Below are 19,363 nucleotides of genomic sequence, written 5' to 3' on the forward strand. Positions count from 1 at the left end.
ATGCTCACACTTCCATATTTCCACTTCAATAAAAACTTCTTCATCTTGGTTGAGATATCAATAAAAATCTCCATAATTTTTTTGTTGCTTGTATAAATAAATAAACAATCGAATGTATGTAATCGTTTTTGTGATGAACATTTTTGAATTTTAAATATTTAAAAATATATATTTATTGCTACCATTGTTTGAGAGCTATTGAATTGGTCAGACGGCTGTCAGACGCACACATGCACAAATATGATTATGTGTTTACGCGCTACTAGTTACAAAAAACTGATGGATTGAAACCGCTTTTGTTGGTTATCTTGAACATATCACTCCAGACGTTTATCATCAGTTTGGTTTATTTGATTCATAACAATTTACAATAGTTATTGTACAATTCAATATTGATATATCCGAAGTATATATAATCTTTGATCCCGACGGAAGTCGGTAGCGGCCATGCGATATCGCTGTTCAACCGATCTGTCCCATATTATTCGAATCTGTTCATATCTACGCCTCTGTCGTGCTCTCGTTTATTTTTATCGCATACATAAAGACTGATTCCAGTCGTAATATTCTCATTTCTCATTTGTATTGCTTCGCGCACCTGTCGTCTGTCGTGTTCACGAGTCCACGCGCTCGCCTTCATATTTGCCGGTAAGATTTTTTAAAACCAATGTTTTACAAAACCTATTGTTTATATTAGTATCCATAAATGAAGAGCTACTACTTAAAAATATTACGAATTCCGGCTATCCGTGTAGCACGCGTATCAGGCAATATTTTTTAAATTGGACTGTCAAAATCACGCCGTAAAAAATCTCGACATTTATCGTAGTAATATGGGTATTGTAAATGTATTTGTAATTTTAAGATTTTTCGATGATTTAAACAATATTTATAAAACTTTTACTAATTTACTCAAGAACAAAAAAAATGTATTTAAAATACATGCAAAATATGCATAGGCTATATCAACGTGGAAAGATTAAAACTGTTTACTCTATTTTTTAGCACCCCTCCCATATACAGTATTTAAAGCATACTCTGGAAATTAAAAATATGGGAAAAAAAGTACTGAATAATAATATTATTGAAATGTATGGAATTGAAGCACTTTCCTAAGTAATAATTTAATAAATATATACATACAATATTATGGATTTTGTTAGAATGTTGGTTGTTGATGTCAATACTATTTATGAGGTAGTTAATTGAATATATCTGGAGTTGATTTACTTTTTGCTTTTTCAGCTTTAAGAAATGGCTCTAAATAACTCCCAACCCGCTACCAAACGCGATATACCATATATAAGTCCTGACAAGCCCTCAAAATGTACCTGGAAACTGGGTATGGATCCATCTTTATCACCCCACACCAAGAAACCGACGTAAGTAACAAATTAACGCAGTTTTAAAATATGCTTTTGTTTCTATTTATTTGAAATCTTTATCTTTTGTGATGGCAACACCATCTATTAAGTCACCGCCTCTTTGGCTCTATATTTTTACAATTTTGGAACTAATTTAAACAGACTTGTTTATTCACGTAGAAATATTCGTAGAATTGATGGCAAAGTTGATATTTTTCGACAAAATGACACTTTACTCCATTTCGCATACATTTAATTGGTTAAGGAAACTAGAAATATTCTTCTTGTATTTATCTGTCTCTGAGGTTTTTATCCATCACTGTTTTTTGGTGCTTATTTTGAAGATGTCCCAGGTATTCCTTAGTAATCTAACCAAGATCTTGGTGAAGTAGGAAACACCATGTTTATAAACCAACATTTTGTTCATAATCTTTAATTCTGTTGGATTTTTTCTATAGAATATTAAATTGTTCTAGTGTATTTTACTTGAAAATGAGTGGCCTGGCCCTATCATGTCATAATAGCAGTCATAAATAATATTCTGATTTGATTGATTAAAGATACTGGTTCTCACCAACATATAAACATGTATAATTATTATTGTACATATAATATGTTTTTAGTTAAGAATACTTTTTTTGGTATAGTTCCTAAATTATTGAGATTCTTCTCAATAATTGAATTATTTTTTATTTAAATTTTACATACAATGTATAATAATAGAATAGAAGAATATAAAAGGGTCATTAACCTATTTTATCTAGTTTCGTTTCGGGCGCAATCATCGTCAGAAATATGAACAACTTCGTTTTTTTTTATCTGACCCTTTAAAGACATGTACCTAAGGTCACTTGATTTTGTCATAAGATAAGAAATATATTACAATAAGATTGATATAAATTATTATTTAAAGCTTAGAAATGGTAATTTTTTAAATGTAATTTTTTCATGCTTGCATTTTTTGATATTGTCTAATAATTTTTATGGTTGTTGCCAGGTTTTTTAAAGAAACTTATATAGCATGCAATTTCATGTGAATTCTGCTTCGTGCTATTGATAATTTAGGGTCAAAAATTATTTCTTTAATTGATGTAAATTATGGTTCAACCAAAATATATTAGAATACCGTCAATCATAAAGGTAATAAATTAAAATAATAAGAAAATTATTTGAAATGGGTGGCGAATACTAAGGTGGAATAAAGATCAAAAGAGCTGAGGGTCCACAAGTAATTAGAGACCTCTAAACAATAAATTGTCCGCCTACGTAGTCTAATGGTCAGCGCGCTCGACTACCATACTAGAGGTCCCGGTTTTGATTCCCAGAGGGGTGTCAAATAAATATAAGTGAATTTTTCACTCTAATATTTATTCTATATTACCCTGGACTGGTACCTGAAGTGAAGGGCTAATCACCCATCCTTCGTGTGTTAACGACCAAGATAACACTGCGTTAATATGATGCAGTGCCCTATGCACTATTGGAGTGCGGATAAGGGTTTGAAACAATAAATAATTACATTTATACAAAATAAGAACATTAAAAAAAATCACATTTAAAAAAAATATATTTCTGGCTCATACTTTGCCAACCATATTCAATTATCAAAATGAGAAGTCAGTTTCAATTTACAAAAGATGTCGAAATAGATAATTTTCAAAGCATTCATTTTGGGTGTAGCTCAGGTTACTAATGCTTTAAAATTAATCTTGCATTTATTATTGTATTTTGTAGGGAACCTCGACCGAAAGTAATGCCCAATATTCTTCATGCTATTGGAAACTCTCCCATGGTAAAACTCAACAGTATACCTCAATCTGCTGGAATTGAATGTGACATGTGTAAGTACCTACCATGTTTTGATGATTTTTTCATATAATGGATCACATGCTTAATAATTCAGGCATAAAATGTGGTTAAAATGGCATTAATACATAATAAATCTACAATCTGTTTTACAAAATATTATTTTCTTCAAACTGAATTCTGATATTCCATAAGTTTACCAATTAAAACAATAAAAGATGCGTGTAGACTTTCAATGGTTTTTTTTGGATTTAAATAAAAAATAAAACGCTTTTTGAGTTTATTGATGTAAACGCGACTAGTTTCGAGAACAATACATATTCTTGAAACCAGTCGTGTGTAAATTCTTCTTATTCCTCATTACTGAGGGTTGTGACCTTTGTGGAAGCAATGACTCTTCTCCAGGTATCCCTTGACTGCGCTGCACGTAACTCTCCAACCACCGAGGTGCTAGCTGCTGACTTAACTTGATCGGTCCATCGAGGATCTTCTTCTCCCTCTCTTCCCCTCCAGGCTACCGATGACAACCAGTCGTTCCAGGCTATCCTCATTATCACGAGCAATGTGTTAAAAGAACTGAAAAATCCGGTGTGTACAGACATTGGCCAGAGTTTAAATTAATAAACTCAAAAAGTGGTCTTATATTTTATTTTTATATTTAAATCATCATGTTATCCCACAAAGTTTATGCCAAATCAATAAATAATCTAAGTGTTTTTGGAATTGCCCTTTCTTGGCAGTGATTTAATTAAAACCAATTTTATTTTTGTGATGTTTCAAATTTATTTGTTGTGTGAAAGCATGGTATTATTTATGAGGATCTTTACTTTTTATTATTTGTCGTGCTTTTGATTTAACACTCTGCAAATCATGTTTATTCTGATCTATCCAAAATCATAATTCAAAAATGTATTAATGATTAGGTTGTTATTTTAATGTTTCATGACGTCTTTCATATCTTTAAAATATATAATAAATAATAATATGTATTACATCCGTAAATTATTTTGTTTGTAAGATCTAAGGTCAAGTTTTTTTATAGCTTTTCAAAGAGGCCACATTGGAAACAAAATTAATCAGAATACAATATTTTGTTTTTCTCCGATTTAATTATGGTCATTCTACCAATACTTACTGGATTTATCTTTCTGCATATAATAATATATGCAGGCATAATGTATTAATTGTACAGTATAGTGATCATAAAAAAAAACAACGTCATTTTAAGATATATGTATGCAGAATGTATTAAATGTACAGTATAATGATCATAAAAAAACAACGTCATTTTAAGATATATGTATGCAGAATGTATTAAATGTACAGTATAATGATCATAAAAAAACAACGTCATTTTAAGATATATGTATGCAGAATGTATTAAATGTACAGTACATATAATGATCATAAAAAACAACGTCATTTTAAGATATATGTATGCAGAATGTATTAAATGTACAGTATAATGATCATAAAAAAACAACGTCATTTTAAGATATATGTATGCAGAATGTATTAAATGTACAGTACATATAATGATCATAAAAAACAACGTCATTTTAAGATATATGTATGCAGAATGTATTAAATGTACAGTATAATGATCATAAAAAAACAACGTCATTTTAAGATATATGTATGCAGAATGTATTAAATGTACAGTATAATGATCATAAAAAAACAACGTCATTTTAAGATATATGTATGCAGAATGTATTAAATGTACAGTACATATAATGATCATAAAAAACAACGTCATTTTAAGATATATGTATGCAGAATGTATTAAATGTACAGTATAATGATCATAAAAAAACAACGTCATTTTAAGATATATGTATGCAGAATGTATTAAATGTACAGTACATATAATGATCATAAAAAACAACGTCATTTTAAGATATATGTATGCAGAATGTATTAAATGTACAGTATAATGATCATAAAAAAACAACGTCATTTTAAGATATATGTATGCAGAATGTATTAAATGTACAGTATAATGATCATAAAAAAACAACGTCATTTTAAGATATATGTATGCAGAATGTATTAAATGTACAGTATAATGATCATAAAAAAACAACGTCATTTTAAGATATATGTATGCAGAATGTATTAAATGTACAGTATAATGATCATAAAAAACAACGTCATTTTAAGATATATGTATGCAAAATGTATTAAATGTACAGTATAATGATCATAAAAAAACAACGTCATTTTAAGATATATGTATGCAGAATGTATTAAATGTACAATATAATGATCATAAAAAAACAACGTCATTTTAAGATATATGTATGCAGAATGTATTAAATGTACAGTATAATGATCATAAAAAAACAACGTCATTTTAAGATATATGTATGCAGAATGTATTAAATGTACAGTATAATGATCATAAAAAAACAACGTCATTTTAAGATATATGTATGCAGAATGTATTAAATGTACAGTATAATGATCATAAAAAAACAACGTCATTTTAAGATATATGTATGCAGAATGTATTAAATGTACAGTATAATGATCATAAAAAAACAACGTCATTTTAAGATATATGTATGCAGAATGTATTAAATGTACAGTATAATGATCATAAAAAAACAACGTCATTTTAAGATATATGTATGCAGAATGTATTAAATGTACAGTATAATGATCATAAAAAACAACGTCATTTTAAGATACGAACAAGCAAGTTGTATTGTAAATATTTTTAGATGCAAAATGTGAATTCCTGAATCCTGGGGGATCCGTCAAAGACCGAATTGGTTATCGAATGATTGAAGAGGCAGAAGCTGCGGGTCTTCTTAAACCTGGATCTGTCATCATTGAACCTACCTCTGGCAACACCGGGATTGGACTTGCCATGGCTAGTGCCGTTAAAGGTAACTGTAAAGAAATGTGGGTATGTTGATGACACATTAATGGCAACAACATAGCCGCAATTGTGTGCATACCCGCATAGTTTGACAAGCGCATTCTAGATTTGTCTCTCCTAGAAATCAGACACTCACTTAGAGTTACCTAGTAATACTTATTTATATTAAACCAAAGTTAAAGTACTACCAATTAATTTCTAATCATATTCCATTACTTTAGTACATAACAGTAACACCAATATCTGTCTTCTTCCAACCTTAGTCTGCACGCAGTGCTGCATAGACGACTACAGTTAATTGATGCAGTGCTTTCTTGATTGTTAATTACATAAAGGCACGGTGATCAAGCCTTGCACTTAAGGTACTAGTTCGGGGTGATATTATATAAATGCAGAGTGATGCATTTCGCATCATTTTCAAACACTGTATCATGTTTGAAAATTATGCAGAATGCATTGAAACTTGTGTCATAATAGATTTCATGAAACACTGGTATTTATCATGTGAAATTTTAAATAAAAATGGATAAATATAGCAATAAATTAATGGCCAAATCAATTAATGGAATTCCATATTCCTTCTCAGAAAACTTATTTGTGTGTTGAAATATTTTTCTGTAATATCTTAATAACAATTTGTAAACATTGATTAAAAAATATCAAAAATAGTCCCCTTAAATGGTGTATATCTATTTTTAGATATGTAGTATGGATTTAAAATCCGCCTATATGTTTTTTTTTTTACGTAAATCATTTGATACGTTTTCGAAGCTAATGACACTTTGATCTTTACACACAATGATATGTTTTATGTTTGCTTCTTTATTTTAATCATAACTAGCTAGTAAAGTTATTAAAACATGTAAATAATAATATTTCATCAACATTAGAATGTTGTATGGGAAACATTATATGCAACTTTTTTATTTGAATGTTGAGTATATATTTAATGGGCTGCATTAGGTTACAGGTGTATTATCGTGATGCCAGAGAAGATGTCCAATGAGAAGGTGGATGCTCTTCGTGCGTTGGGTGCGGAGATTATCAGAACACCAACAGAAGCTGCTTTCGATTCTCCGGATGGTCTTCTTCTCGTAGCTCATCGATTGAACCAAGAAATTCCCAATTCCATAGTCTTAAACCAGGTAAACGTTCTTTTAAATCTCTTTCTTAGTCGTTATACCTCTGTCTGCTTCTTCAAGGTGAACTCTTTGTTTCTACACCTTGTGCTCCCGGGCATTGTCCATCTTGATGGACTTCCTACTTTTGTCTTCCATCCTTGTACATTCCCTCCCGGTGATCATTAATTTCTTCAGATTATCCCCTCCTCTTCTAGCCAAATTTCCATCAAAGAAATTATTATTTTTCCTATATGTTCACCTCCTAGTGTAATGGTCAGCACGCTCGGCTACCGTTCTGGAGGTCTCGGGTTCGATTCCCAGGGGGGGGTTAAATAAATTTAAGTAATTTTTTCACTCATATATTTATTCAATATTACCCTGGACTGGTACCTGAAGTGGAGGGCTGATCACCTTTCCTTCATGTGTTAACGTTCAAGATAACACTGTTTTTATATGATGCAGTGCCTTATGCACCATTGAGGTGCAGGTAAGGGTTTTAAAAAAAATTGTAGACCTTCTCTTTTACATGAAATTCCTGAAGAATTTTATTTATTTATTTATTTTATTTTATTTTTTTTATTTTATTTATTTTTTATTTATTTTTTATTCTATGATATGCCGAGTATATATCGCTAACACCATAACTCAAATGCATCAAGCATATCCTATTCGTACAGGAGAAAGTGACCAACTAACAAAACGTAAAATGTTCATTTAAGTCACTTTTGCTTGGCAAGAAAATAAACATCAATGCGGTTAGTCATTTTTAACATGTCAATATATTATACTTCCAAGTTTAAAATCCTTTGGGATTTTTTCCAGGGCAATATTAAGCTAGTAAGATATCAAATAGTCAATGATCACGTTTTTGTAATAAATGCACTTGGTCACTTTCTCCTGTATGACTACGATATTTCTTCTCTCTTTGTCATAATTAGTAAGATTAATTAGTATGTCTGTCTCTTCCTTCTTTCTTTATAGAATCACCTCGAGTTTTTATCTATTTGCAGTGTAATAAAAAATATTTATTATTGTCCAAATGTTTTTTTTTAGTATCGTAATATTGGCAACCCTTTGGCTCATTACGATGGGACAGCCCAAGAGATTCTCGATGCATTTGATGGACATCTGGACATGGTGATTCTGACTGCTGGGACGGGAGGCACCGTAGCTGGAATCGGCAGGAAGATAAAGGAGATATGTCCATCCTGTGTTGTCGTAGGTGTCGATCCTGAAGGTTCCATTCTCGCTCAGCCCGAATCACTGAATAAGAGTGACGTCACCTTCTATGAGGTAACTGTTTATTAATTGATTTGGCGTTTAATTTGTAGAACTCCATTTCGATTTATGTATTAATTTAAAATCAAACACAGATTTTTTGAGTCTACTAAGTTGTATTTTACTAACAAAAACACATAAAAAAATTGTTACAAATAGAAATTCGTTTGATAATGCCCTAACAAGGCGAAACAATTGTCACAATTTTTTGTTTTTTTTGTTAATAAAATACAACTTAGTAGACTCAAAAAATCTGTGTTTGATTTAAAATTAATACATAAGGTAACTATTTTATTAGACACATCGCTGAGTAACGAAGACCGTTGACAAGATCAGATTTAAAATTTTTATTGATTTGATCAAGTCCTCCTCCTCAAAATTTGATCAAGATCAAGTCCTCTTTATATTAATATTTCGTTTTTCATTTGCTCCACATCACCAAACTATCATAAATTTACTTTATTGGTCTTTTATTTTTTACAAGCAACATTTTGTCTGCCGTCATAGTGTGGTGATTAGCGCTTAAGGTTATCGTGCTGAAGGGCCCGGGTTCAATTCCTGGAAGGGTCAAAATAATATTACCAATTTCTCACTCTAAGATTTATTTAATATTAACCCAAACTGGTGTTTCAAGCGCATTTGCTTGTAGTATTTAACGATCTGAATAACACTGCGTCTATATGATGCAGTGCCCTATGCACCATTGGGTGCAAAAAAGAGTTACAAAAAGAACTTTGTGTCGGGTTGTGGTCCCGTGGTTGGTATCACGGACTCTTGAGTCAGAGTTTCTCGGTTCGAACCCACTCTACCACAATTTGATACCTATTTCTACTAATGAGCCACTTAAGCTCACAGAAATATTACACATTAAATTTAACTCTTTCAGTACCATTTGTTTTATTTTGATATTTTTACAATAAAAATCTGTTTGCCAAAATTGCCCAGGGTTTAAATTACTAAAAACAAATGTAAAAAATATGTCTAAGATGATAGTAAAATCAGATTGAATGCTTGATTGTATGTATGTCAAGGATTATGGATATTATAATTAACCTTTTAAACGCGTTAACTTTGTTCCTAAGAGGCTGTATTTCGCCGTTTTTTAAATTATTACTTTTATCATGTATTTAGTTATGAAACGATTTATTTTCCTAAACAAAAACGTTCAATGGGATTCATTGTGCCTTTTTGGTACTCTATAATACACGTGTGTCACATTATTCTTGAAATATATCGTAATATAAACAAATTAGATCGTAACATAAATAAATCAAAGCACGCATCGTGTGTCACTCTTACCCACTGGCGATGCGTAGCGTCGAGAGTGAGACAGATATAGGGCATGATTATGGCGCGGACTAATTACCGACCGCAAGAAAAATCAGGGATCTGTTGTTTTATTTATCCTTGTGATGTTACAAATTATTAGTCAGATATTTCAACAGATGTCATAAGGCCGAGGATTGACGTATTATTTTATCCAAAGTTCCACACCATGAAAAAATCCCTCCAAGTTGAACTGAGGTTCGAAACTTGGAGCAAAGTGAAAACACAAACGCTTATGTCAGCCGCGTATGGGGCATGTCTTGTAAAAACACAAACGGTTATGCGAGCCGCGTGGATCCGGTTAATTAATATTATTTTATCATTTGTGCAAACATTGGTTGAGAAACACAATTTTCAAGCTCTCTTATCTTATTTACTTTATTTTCTCTTTCATCCGTTACATTTACTGAGATAAGTTTACTGATATATATTATATAACTCTGTAAGCTAATTTTTTTTTTACATCATAGCATATTTCAAAAAGGGTTATCTGAATAGTGTTATTGATAAAAAATAATATATAAATATAAAAAATTGTTTATAAAGAAATAATGATAATAAAATGAACAAAGATAAGAAAACATGCATTGTACTGACCAAAATTTTAGATTTGAATTAATCAGAATTACTCAATTTAAAAAATAATGGTGGATCGTTGAATAATACGATATTTTTAATATTAAAAGTCCACCCATGTTTATTTTATTTTTTTAAATCATTTTTTAAAAATACGTATGGACATGTGGAGCAAATGGGTAACGAGAGAATGACTAAGAACATATATGTGGCGAATGTGAGCGGGAGAACAGAACGAGGACAGCCGAAAAAGACTTGGAACCATCAGTTTAATCTGAACCTAAAATCTGCTAGTGTCAAAAGTCTGCATAATCGGACTAGTTGTATGGATGTGAAGGAAGCGGGGAGTGTATGTCAGGACAGAAGAGTGTGGCGTTCTATCCTCTCTGCTTACCCCTGCGGTGAAACGGCGTGATGGTAGTAGTAGTAGTACTTTTCAAGCTACCGTGTAGTGAAATTCAGTCAAACACATTGGAATTAAAAATGCTGCTTTACTTTTTTTATGGCATAACTCATCATTGAAAGGTTTAACCCTTACTGGTCCAATGTCGAATCTCATTTGACATTGATTTTTTGCTCTTAGGTCCCATGTCAGATGTTATTCGACATTTTTTTCATCATTAGTATTATTTATTTAAATTCCAAGCTTACATTTTTGTCTTATCTATTACAACAGTATGTGGAGCAGAAGACAATTGTTTTTTTTCCAATTGGAATGTAACTGTCTACCTAGATCTTTTTTTAATTATGGGGGACCGGAAAGGGTTAGGATAAATAAATACTGCATATGAGGGAATTCACAAATTGCAGAGTAAATTGTTGTATTATTTTTAGGTGGAAGGCATCGGGTATGATTTCATTCCTACAATATTGGACCGTTCCACTATAGACAAATGGTATAAAACTAATGACTTGCAATCACTTCCAATGGCTAGAAGAATTATTCGTGAGGAAGGCTTACTCTGCGGTAAGTGAAATATATTTCATATTCCTTTTCTACTGTTCTTCTTCCATTTCCTTTCCCATACAGCAGTCAGTACTGTCCTTCACCCTAAGTCTCTTCACTTATGACATCTGTATAAAATTAAATATATTTCTCTCATGGATATAAAGATCTGGAGTGTAGGGTCAATCACCGTTTGTAATATAATCAATATTATGTTGATACCGCATTGATCCCATACAATATCGGTTTTGTATAACTAAGAATGTCTTCTCTTCAAACCCTTACCCCCATCCCAATGATACATAAGGCACTGCATCATATAAAAAACGCAGTGATATCTTGATTGTTGTTAACACATGAAGGAAATGTGATCAGCCCCCCGCTTCAGGTACCAGTCTAGGGGAATATTGAATAAATATTAATAATAAAACCCTTATCTGCATCCCAATGATGCATAGGGCACTGTGTCATATAAACGCAGTATTATCTTGATCGTTTACACATGAAGGAAAGGTGATCAGGCCTCCGCTTCAGGTACCAGTCCATGTTAGTATTGAATAAATATTACAGTGAATAAATCACTTATATTTATTTTACCCCCTTGGGAATCAAACCCGGGACCTCCAGAACGGTAGCCGAGCGTGCTGACCATTACACTACGGAGGCCGACAACTGAAGAATTTAAATACTTCAAGTTTTTTGATTGATTTATATTTATGAAAGATTACAAATTTTCTCAAACTCTTGCTTGTTATTTCAGGTGGTAGCAGTGGGAGTGCTATGAGTGTCGCTCTTCGCGCAGCTAAGGACCTGAAGAAAGGTCAGAAGTGCGTTGTGCTTCTTCCCGATGGAGTCAGGAACTACATGACCAAATTCATATCTGACAACTGGCTGGAGGCCAGAGATCTCAAGGAAGTCGAACCTCAGGATCATTGGTGATTTATTACACAAGTCTTATTTTAGGACAAAAATACTGTAAAATATTTTGAGCTTGTTCACGATGAGAGATCGTAATCCCTCTAAATGGCAAGACTTCTATATTCCCATCTCATCAAATTGGACATCTCTACTAAGACTTCTTTAAGCACCCTACCTTCGGGTTATTTTCAGGCATGTTTTTTATAAACAAGCAAAAAAATCACAATGTTTGTCATCACAAAATATTGTCAGGTATGAAACCTGACAAAAAATTTTCAGTGTATCCGGTACGCATGAAATATTTTTGAAACAGATATATTTTCTCGTTCTCATACGGGTTAGCGCAGAATGGTGAAGAAAAACTGCGCTTATCATGTACGTTCGTATGTGTAGGACGATTAATATATCTTGAGAGATATCATTGCATATTTAGGTTGACGCTCGACTGGAAAAAGAAGCATTTGCCACTCTGATTAGACCTTTTCCTGTTAAGAAGATGGTTTGTTTTTTCAAGGTGGTGGAATACTAAAGTAACAGCATTGGGACTTCCAGCTCCAAGCTCAGTTCTTCCTTCCGCGATTTGCAAGGATGTCATTAAAAAACTCAAAGACAATAAACTAGACAAGATCCCCGTTGTTGATGAATCTGGGTAAGATTATTTAGATGCGGTTTGATTGGTTTTTCAATGCGTTTAAATTGATTTTAATGTCTGATATTTGAATTTCTGCAGATGCATCAAGGGAATGGCAACTCAGGCATTTTTGATGAGTAGAATCGTTGCAAAGAAACTGTCTCTCTGTGATCCTGTGGAAAAGGGTCTTTTCAAACAGTTTCGTAAAGTAAATGAAAATACGAGTCTTGGAAAAGCATCCAGAATCCTGGAAAAGGAACCTTTTATTGTGATTACGTCTTCCAAAGCTGGTAAGTTCTAACTTCTTCTTTTTTTTTACTCACCCGTTTACCATATGCCAATTTGAATATTTATCTATATTCGTTTTGATTTGTATCGTTTCAGATAAGGAAACTCTTTCTGGTATGATGACATCTTTAGAGTTATTGGACTTTATCTCTACATCAGATGCTCCGGTGAAAAATGGTCATTGAATAGATCCTCATTTATTTATGCAATAAAGTACAATATGATATTAAAACATGACATTTTTCCTTGACATTTGTAGTGTGCGTAGTTGTTTGGAACTGTTGCAGACACTATTATGATTAAAACATATTTTAAACTTTTACATATTAATTTTACACCTCTAAAACATTACTTACTCATAATTACATATGTTGTGATCATTTTAAAGATGTGCATCATTCCATTTGATTTTTATAATATATATTATTTTTATCATTCATTTTTACACACAAATATTGTATCGAAATATATCAGTGTTTTTTATTCAAAATATATCATATGTTTTATATATCGCTCACTCCTTTCAAGAATGTCATAAATCAAAATTCGTCAATTTTTAGTTGTGCATGTTTTCGGAATGCCCAGAAAATGTACTATATCCCAGCAAAAGCGTCATATTTTAAACTTAATATTTACCCGCTCTAGGGCAGAAAGTGTTGTTTTTGCATTTTGAAGTAAAGGTTTAATTTTTTTTTTAAATAAAATAAATATTTTTCAAATGGAGAAAAAACCTTCAGGTTTCATCTCAAAAGATCTGTTACACAGTAAAAAGTTTAATAAGTGGCTTGATATTTATTTTTAATACATTGTATTATATTTTTAAACTTTAAAATCGTTCTCCTAAAAAATCAAGTTTTTTGATTTATGACGTTCTTGAAAGGAGTGAGTGATATGTTCCATGTTTTATTTGAAATGTTTATATTTTGAAATATTTATACGAATAAATGAATTTTTACATTTAAGTATTTGCCAATATTATTTTCTGTCAAATTAAATAAATAAAACATGTGTTTTTTCTATTTATCTGGTTTCCATTTAAAAAAAAAAAAAAACACTTATTCGTCATGTCAGGTATAATCAGCCTACATAAATAACAGTTCCCTAGAGGTACTTTTTGTTATAATTAAAAATAAATTCAGGAGATAAGAACACGCAAAATAATAGAACCATGGGTTTATTTTTAATGTGAATCAATTTCTGTAGACCGTCATTGCCGCTGACAATTTCATGTGTAAATTCAATTCATTGAAATAAATTCTATTGATATTTATTGTATTTGAAATCATGTTTTTCCCTCAGTTGATACATTTCCTTTTGAAAGAGGGCGCAATTTTAAGTAGGTACTTAATTTTTTTTTGTCAGTAATTTTTCATAATTTTTATCGTTTTTATCTATGGGAAAGATGCTGTCAAATGTAGAGAATTGTCAATAAGGTTATATTTATTTCTGATTCAAATTCGAGCGTAATTTCGTGCAACATAAGTAAAATGCCTCTACCGCTTGCATTAGCAGCGCGGTTAGCTAAACGAGGAATTATAAATATCCGGGAAAAGAAACCTGAAACCGAACCCGAACAGCATACAAATGAAGAAATCATCGCCGAAGATTACGACTCTCACAGAGATGATTCGAATGGAAATAACAACTTTTGGGAAGGTATAGATGGAGTCAATGTAGATCCGTTGAAAGGTCATAAAGGTTGTCCGAACAAGTATAACATCTATCATGAATGCTCGTTATTTTGCGTTAAGCGGTGGCGTCACGGCATACCAGTTCCTAACGAAGAATACTTACGGCGGAAAGAAAAATTGTTAGAGAAATATCCTTTACCCAACGGTTGGCAGGAAGTTTACGATGAAGGGTGTGGGCAGCATTATTATTGGAATTTGTACAATAACATTGTTTCTTGGTTGCCGCCGACGCATCCCAAGGCTACGTTTTCTGAGAGCGCGTCACATTTTAGGGAAGAGCGGCTTTTGAAAGAAGGGGATGAAAGTGACAACAGCAGCGAAGGGTCGGACCAAGAAGTCCCGCAGTTTAAGAAACCTGACGCGAAGGAAGAACGTGAGAGGTTTCGAGACCGCAAAGCCCGGGAGAGGAATAGGGATGAACGAAAGTACGACAAACGAACCAAGGTTAAGGATAATGACTTGGATCCCATGGACCCTTCTGCTTATTCTGACGTTCCTCGTGGAGAGTGGTCCGCCGGTTTGGAGAAACACGGAGATGCTAAAACCGGGGTGGACTCTACTGCTTCAGGGCCGCTGTACCAGATGAGACCGTACCCCAGTCCGGGTGCCATATTGCTGGCTAACAAGAAACCCCCCCCACTGATGAAGAAAGGTGTCTCCTTCCCAGAACTACCAAAATGATTAATAAATACTGCAGGGAATCAAAGTGGACTATTTGTTACATAAAGAGAATAATCTGGGATATTTAAATATTTATTTTATTTTATTAGATGTCTCAGATTACCGGGGTTTACTGGCTACACAGACCTGAGTGCTGTGAAGTTTGGTAGAAGAAATAAGTCCTTCTGTCACATGTTCATCCAATGAAAAGCAATTGGATCTGTACAAAATGCATAGTCCTAAGAATCTGTAACTTACTATGTATTTGTCACATAATAAATAATTGAATCACTTATTTTTATTTTCTAATTTATGTACCCAACCAGTTCATTTCTCCATTAATGCATTTTATTAAAAGAGTATAAACAAGGACTAAATAAATAAAGTATCCACAGAAACCTGCAGTAACTTCTCAATATTCTTCTCACTTACATCTCCCAATCCTGCTGTATCAGTCAGTTTGACAGTTTGGCTTTTGAACTTTAGTTTTTTTCTACTTTTGACCAAACTGCACTATTTCCGATCAGTATTGATCAAGGAATACTTAAAACATGGCCATAATGAAATACGGGTGAACTTATAGAATTTTTATTTATCAATTTATTTTGCCTTCTTTATAGTGAACAATTAAGGATGTCACTTCATATATAAAAAAAATTGGATCCAATATGATAGCAATAGCCAAAGAACTATTTTCTCGTAAGAAATTTATGTTATAACCAGTTATACATTATTATTTTTTTAATTTACATAAATCGTATATATTTATTTAAAAGGACAATTATAAACATATTTAAAATATTTTTTTGCAAAGACCCACCAAGCCACCTTGTTTGTCTTGTCGGTGGAGTTCTTTTTACTTACATTTTTTATTGTTTTTATCCATTTTAACCTAATATACACACAAAAAAGAGAGATTTTTTTTTAAATACAAACAATTTTACAATTTTCATAGAATTAACTCTTGACCCATTCCTTTATTTTGCCTTTGGTCCATATTTTATTTTGACCTCTAACCTCCGTTGGCAACAAATTAAAAATGTTTGCAACAATATATTGAAGTGTTCGACTCCCATATTTATAATTAAAGTTAATTCCATTTTTTGCCCACAATATCTTCCAAATATGTACATATTAATTATGTTATTCTATAAAGTAATATAATAATAATAATAATAATAAAACCCTTATCCGCACCCCAATGGTGCATAGGGCACTGCTTCATATAAACGCAGTGTTATCTCGATCGTTTACACATGAAGGAAAGGTGATCAGCCTTCCGCTTCAGGTACCAGTCCAGGGTAATATTGAATAAATATTACAGTGAAAAAATCACTTATATTTATTTGACCCCCCCCTGGGAATCGAACCCGGGACCTCCAGAACGGTAGCCGAGCGTGCTGACCATTACACTACGCAGGCGGACAGATATAATTAAGGCGGATATTATAATAAGTATTTAATATTACACACTTTCCGTATAACATTTTTTTGCTGTGATTTATAGATTTTGTAATACGGAAGTTTGACTAAAATTGTTTTAGAAGTGGAAAGCAGGCTACTTTAATATAAAAGCTAGAATAATTTGCTACTATTCATATACACATTTAAATGTATGTATGTATATCATATTTTTTGAATAGCAATGACCTAGATTTATTGACATTATAATGACATCTATCTTAGGAAAATGAAATCTTTAATGTGAGTTTGACACTTGAAATTTTTAGAAAATCTCTTCTGTATTTTTTTTTTACTTTTTGATAATGGCTTACCATATGGAAATTGATTATATTGCATAAATTTTTTAAAGGTATTAAATTTAATTTTTTTAAAGCAATAAAATACAAAGTTATAAAGTTAAAATCCTGGAATATTTTATTGAAAAATTTAAAAAATACGCTTTGGTATTCCACACCTACAAAATATTCTTTAAACAATAAATGTTGAGGTGTGTATGTAACAAAAAATAAACAAGTAATAAGATACTTTGAAAGTAAAGACGGTTATTTTTGGCTGATCAAACAAACTATGAAAATCCACACTAGAACATAAATGATAAGGAGGTTTATCTTCGAGGTAGCTTGTTGAATAATAATTATGGAGACTTAATTATAAGTAAAATGTAAGTACTGTGATTAGGTTGACTTTGACGGTATCTGATTTTTCTAGAAGGAAATAGGATGGTTTAAAAAGTATATATTGTAAAGTTTTCGTTAATCATAAAATTCTCAATTCAGTAACTTATTAAAAACGATTTAAGTATAGAAGATAATCATCTGAGCTCAACAAGATTTGGAAAGACCAAGCCTTCTTGATTGTTTACTTTTAATACCACTCTGCTAGAGTTGCCGAGGTCAAATATTTAGCTTCATGCTTATTTTGCACCACTTTGAGGTTTGTCTTGCACACTTGTCCATGCCAGAACTTCTTTATCTAGTTCATTCAAAGCAAGGGTAGCAAGAATGTGACCTGGTCCCGCAACTCTGCCCTGAAAAATAAGTCATTTATTATATCATTTTCTTCGAAAATGCATGACAATCTATATTAAAATACAAATGGACTCCCAAAGCTTCTATTTTAGAAGGTATTTATGAAAGGTTGACTATTTATATAAAACTTTTTTCTGGTCACATTGCTCCTGGAGCTTGTGGATCAGTGTTATTTTGACTTTAATTATACAAAGACAAAATCATCAGCCCCAATGGCCATTATATTTTTATTGTAGAAATGCACCACTTTTGATGTTAATGCTGTCAAGAATTAGAATTTAACTGCTACACAAAGGAGGGCATAATTACATATACAAATAGTAACAATTAATTAGTGGGAAAATTGTCATGTCAGGTGATATATGTAATCAGCACATGTTTGCACATAAAACCTTGTACTGATTACTTAGTTTTGTCATGGTATAAATTTTAATTCTTGACAAAACAACACTCGGAATAACGTCATAGACGAGGCGTTTAGCTATATAAGAACGGTGTTGGTGCCAAATGAGTTCTTCATCTGATACACTGATTGCTTTAGAGTTATCAGGAATATCTTGATCAAAATGAAAATCTCTTGCCGTGTTCTCGGTGAATGGCTTCAAGTTCCTAGTATAGATGGTGGGTACTGTGCGCTTCGCAAAACTTTTTTTCATAAATACTTACATCATATTTATATCCCTTTCCTCCCATACCAAAGGCGATCAACAATCTTATGTTTTGAATTAATATGATGAAGATATATAAGCTACTTGTCAGTCTAACTCCAGCTATTGACGGCAAGTAGTTTAATGGTTGACCAATGGTCTCGGGTCTAAGTGTACAAGCTGGTTTAGTTCCAATGTTGCACAGTAGTTATGTTGCATGCAGTTTTTTTTTTCAAAACAAAAATAATCAAAACTTATAATCTGTTGAATTTTTTAATAAACATAAATTAAAATCAGAGGTGCTAAATATTAAATAATGTTGTACTGCTATAAAGTGTTTTGTAAAATAATAAAAGTTTTTTCCTAATTTATGTACATTTTATATTTATCGATGTGAAATACAGTACTGGATAAATAAAAAGGATTTATTTTTTTATATGAAAATAACGTGATATTAAAATTTAATAATTTACATATTTATGTGTATAAAATTTAACACACAAAGAAAATGAAAGAATTTATGTATTAATTTTAAATCAAACACAGATTTTTTGAGTCTACTAAGTTGTATTTTATTAACAAAAAACACATAAAAAATTATATTGTGACAATTGTTTCGCCTTGTTAGGGCATTATCAAACGAATGTGGCATTCGTTTGATAATGCCCTAACAAGGCGAAACAATTGTCACAATATAATTTTTTATGTGATTTTTGTAAATAAAATACAACT

At 31.8% G+C, this 19,363-nt stretch overlaps 2 protein-coding genes across 2 annotated transcripts; both read left to right on the top strand.

The window, feature by feature from the left end:
- The first annotated feature begins 571 nt into the window (after positions 1-571).
- Cbs (Cystathionine beta-synthase) lies at positions 572-14,160 on the top strand. Its single transcript, XM_088262757.1, has 11 exons — positions 572-648; positions 1,246-1,382; positions 3,099-3,205; positions 5,897-6,064; positions 7,021-7,202; positions 8,232-8,471; positions 11,193-11,325; positions 12,065-12,239; positions 12,737-12,871; positions 12,953-13,143; positions 13,238-14,160. The coding sequence occupies exons 2-11, from the start codon at positions 1,255-1,257 to the stop codon at positions 13,324-13,326; spliced, it is 1,548 nt and encodes a 515-aa protein (XP_088118883.1). The 5' UTR covers positions 572-648; positions 1,246-1,254; the 3' UTR covers positions 13,327-14,160.
- Positions 14,161-14,534: 374 nt separating this feature from the next.
- On the top strand, positions 14,535-15,787 carry PQBP1 (poly-glutamine tract binding protein 1). The gene has a single exon (XM_088262758.1). It carries the CDS (start codon positions 14,629-14,631, stop codon positions 15,511-15,513), a length of 885 nt encoding a protein of 294 aa, XP_088118884.1. The 5' UTR covers positions 14,535-14,628; the 3' UTR covers positions 15,514-15,787.
- The last annotated feature ends 3,576 nt before the right edge of the window (positions 15,788-19,363 follow it).

The sequence above is a fragment of the Brachycentrus maculatus genome, unplaced genomic scaffold (genome assembly GCF_059751285.1).
Source record: "Brachycentrus maculatus isolate JH-2025_06_01 unplaced genomic scaffold, ASM5975128v1 h1tg000188l, whole genome shotgun sequence".
Taxonomy (NCBI): Eukaryota; Metazoa; Arthropoda; class Insecta; order Trichoptera; family Brachycentridae; genus Brachycentrus; species Brachycentrus maculatus.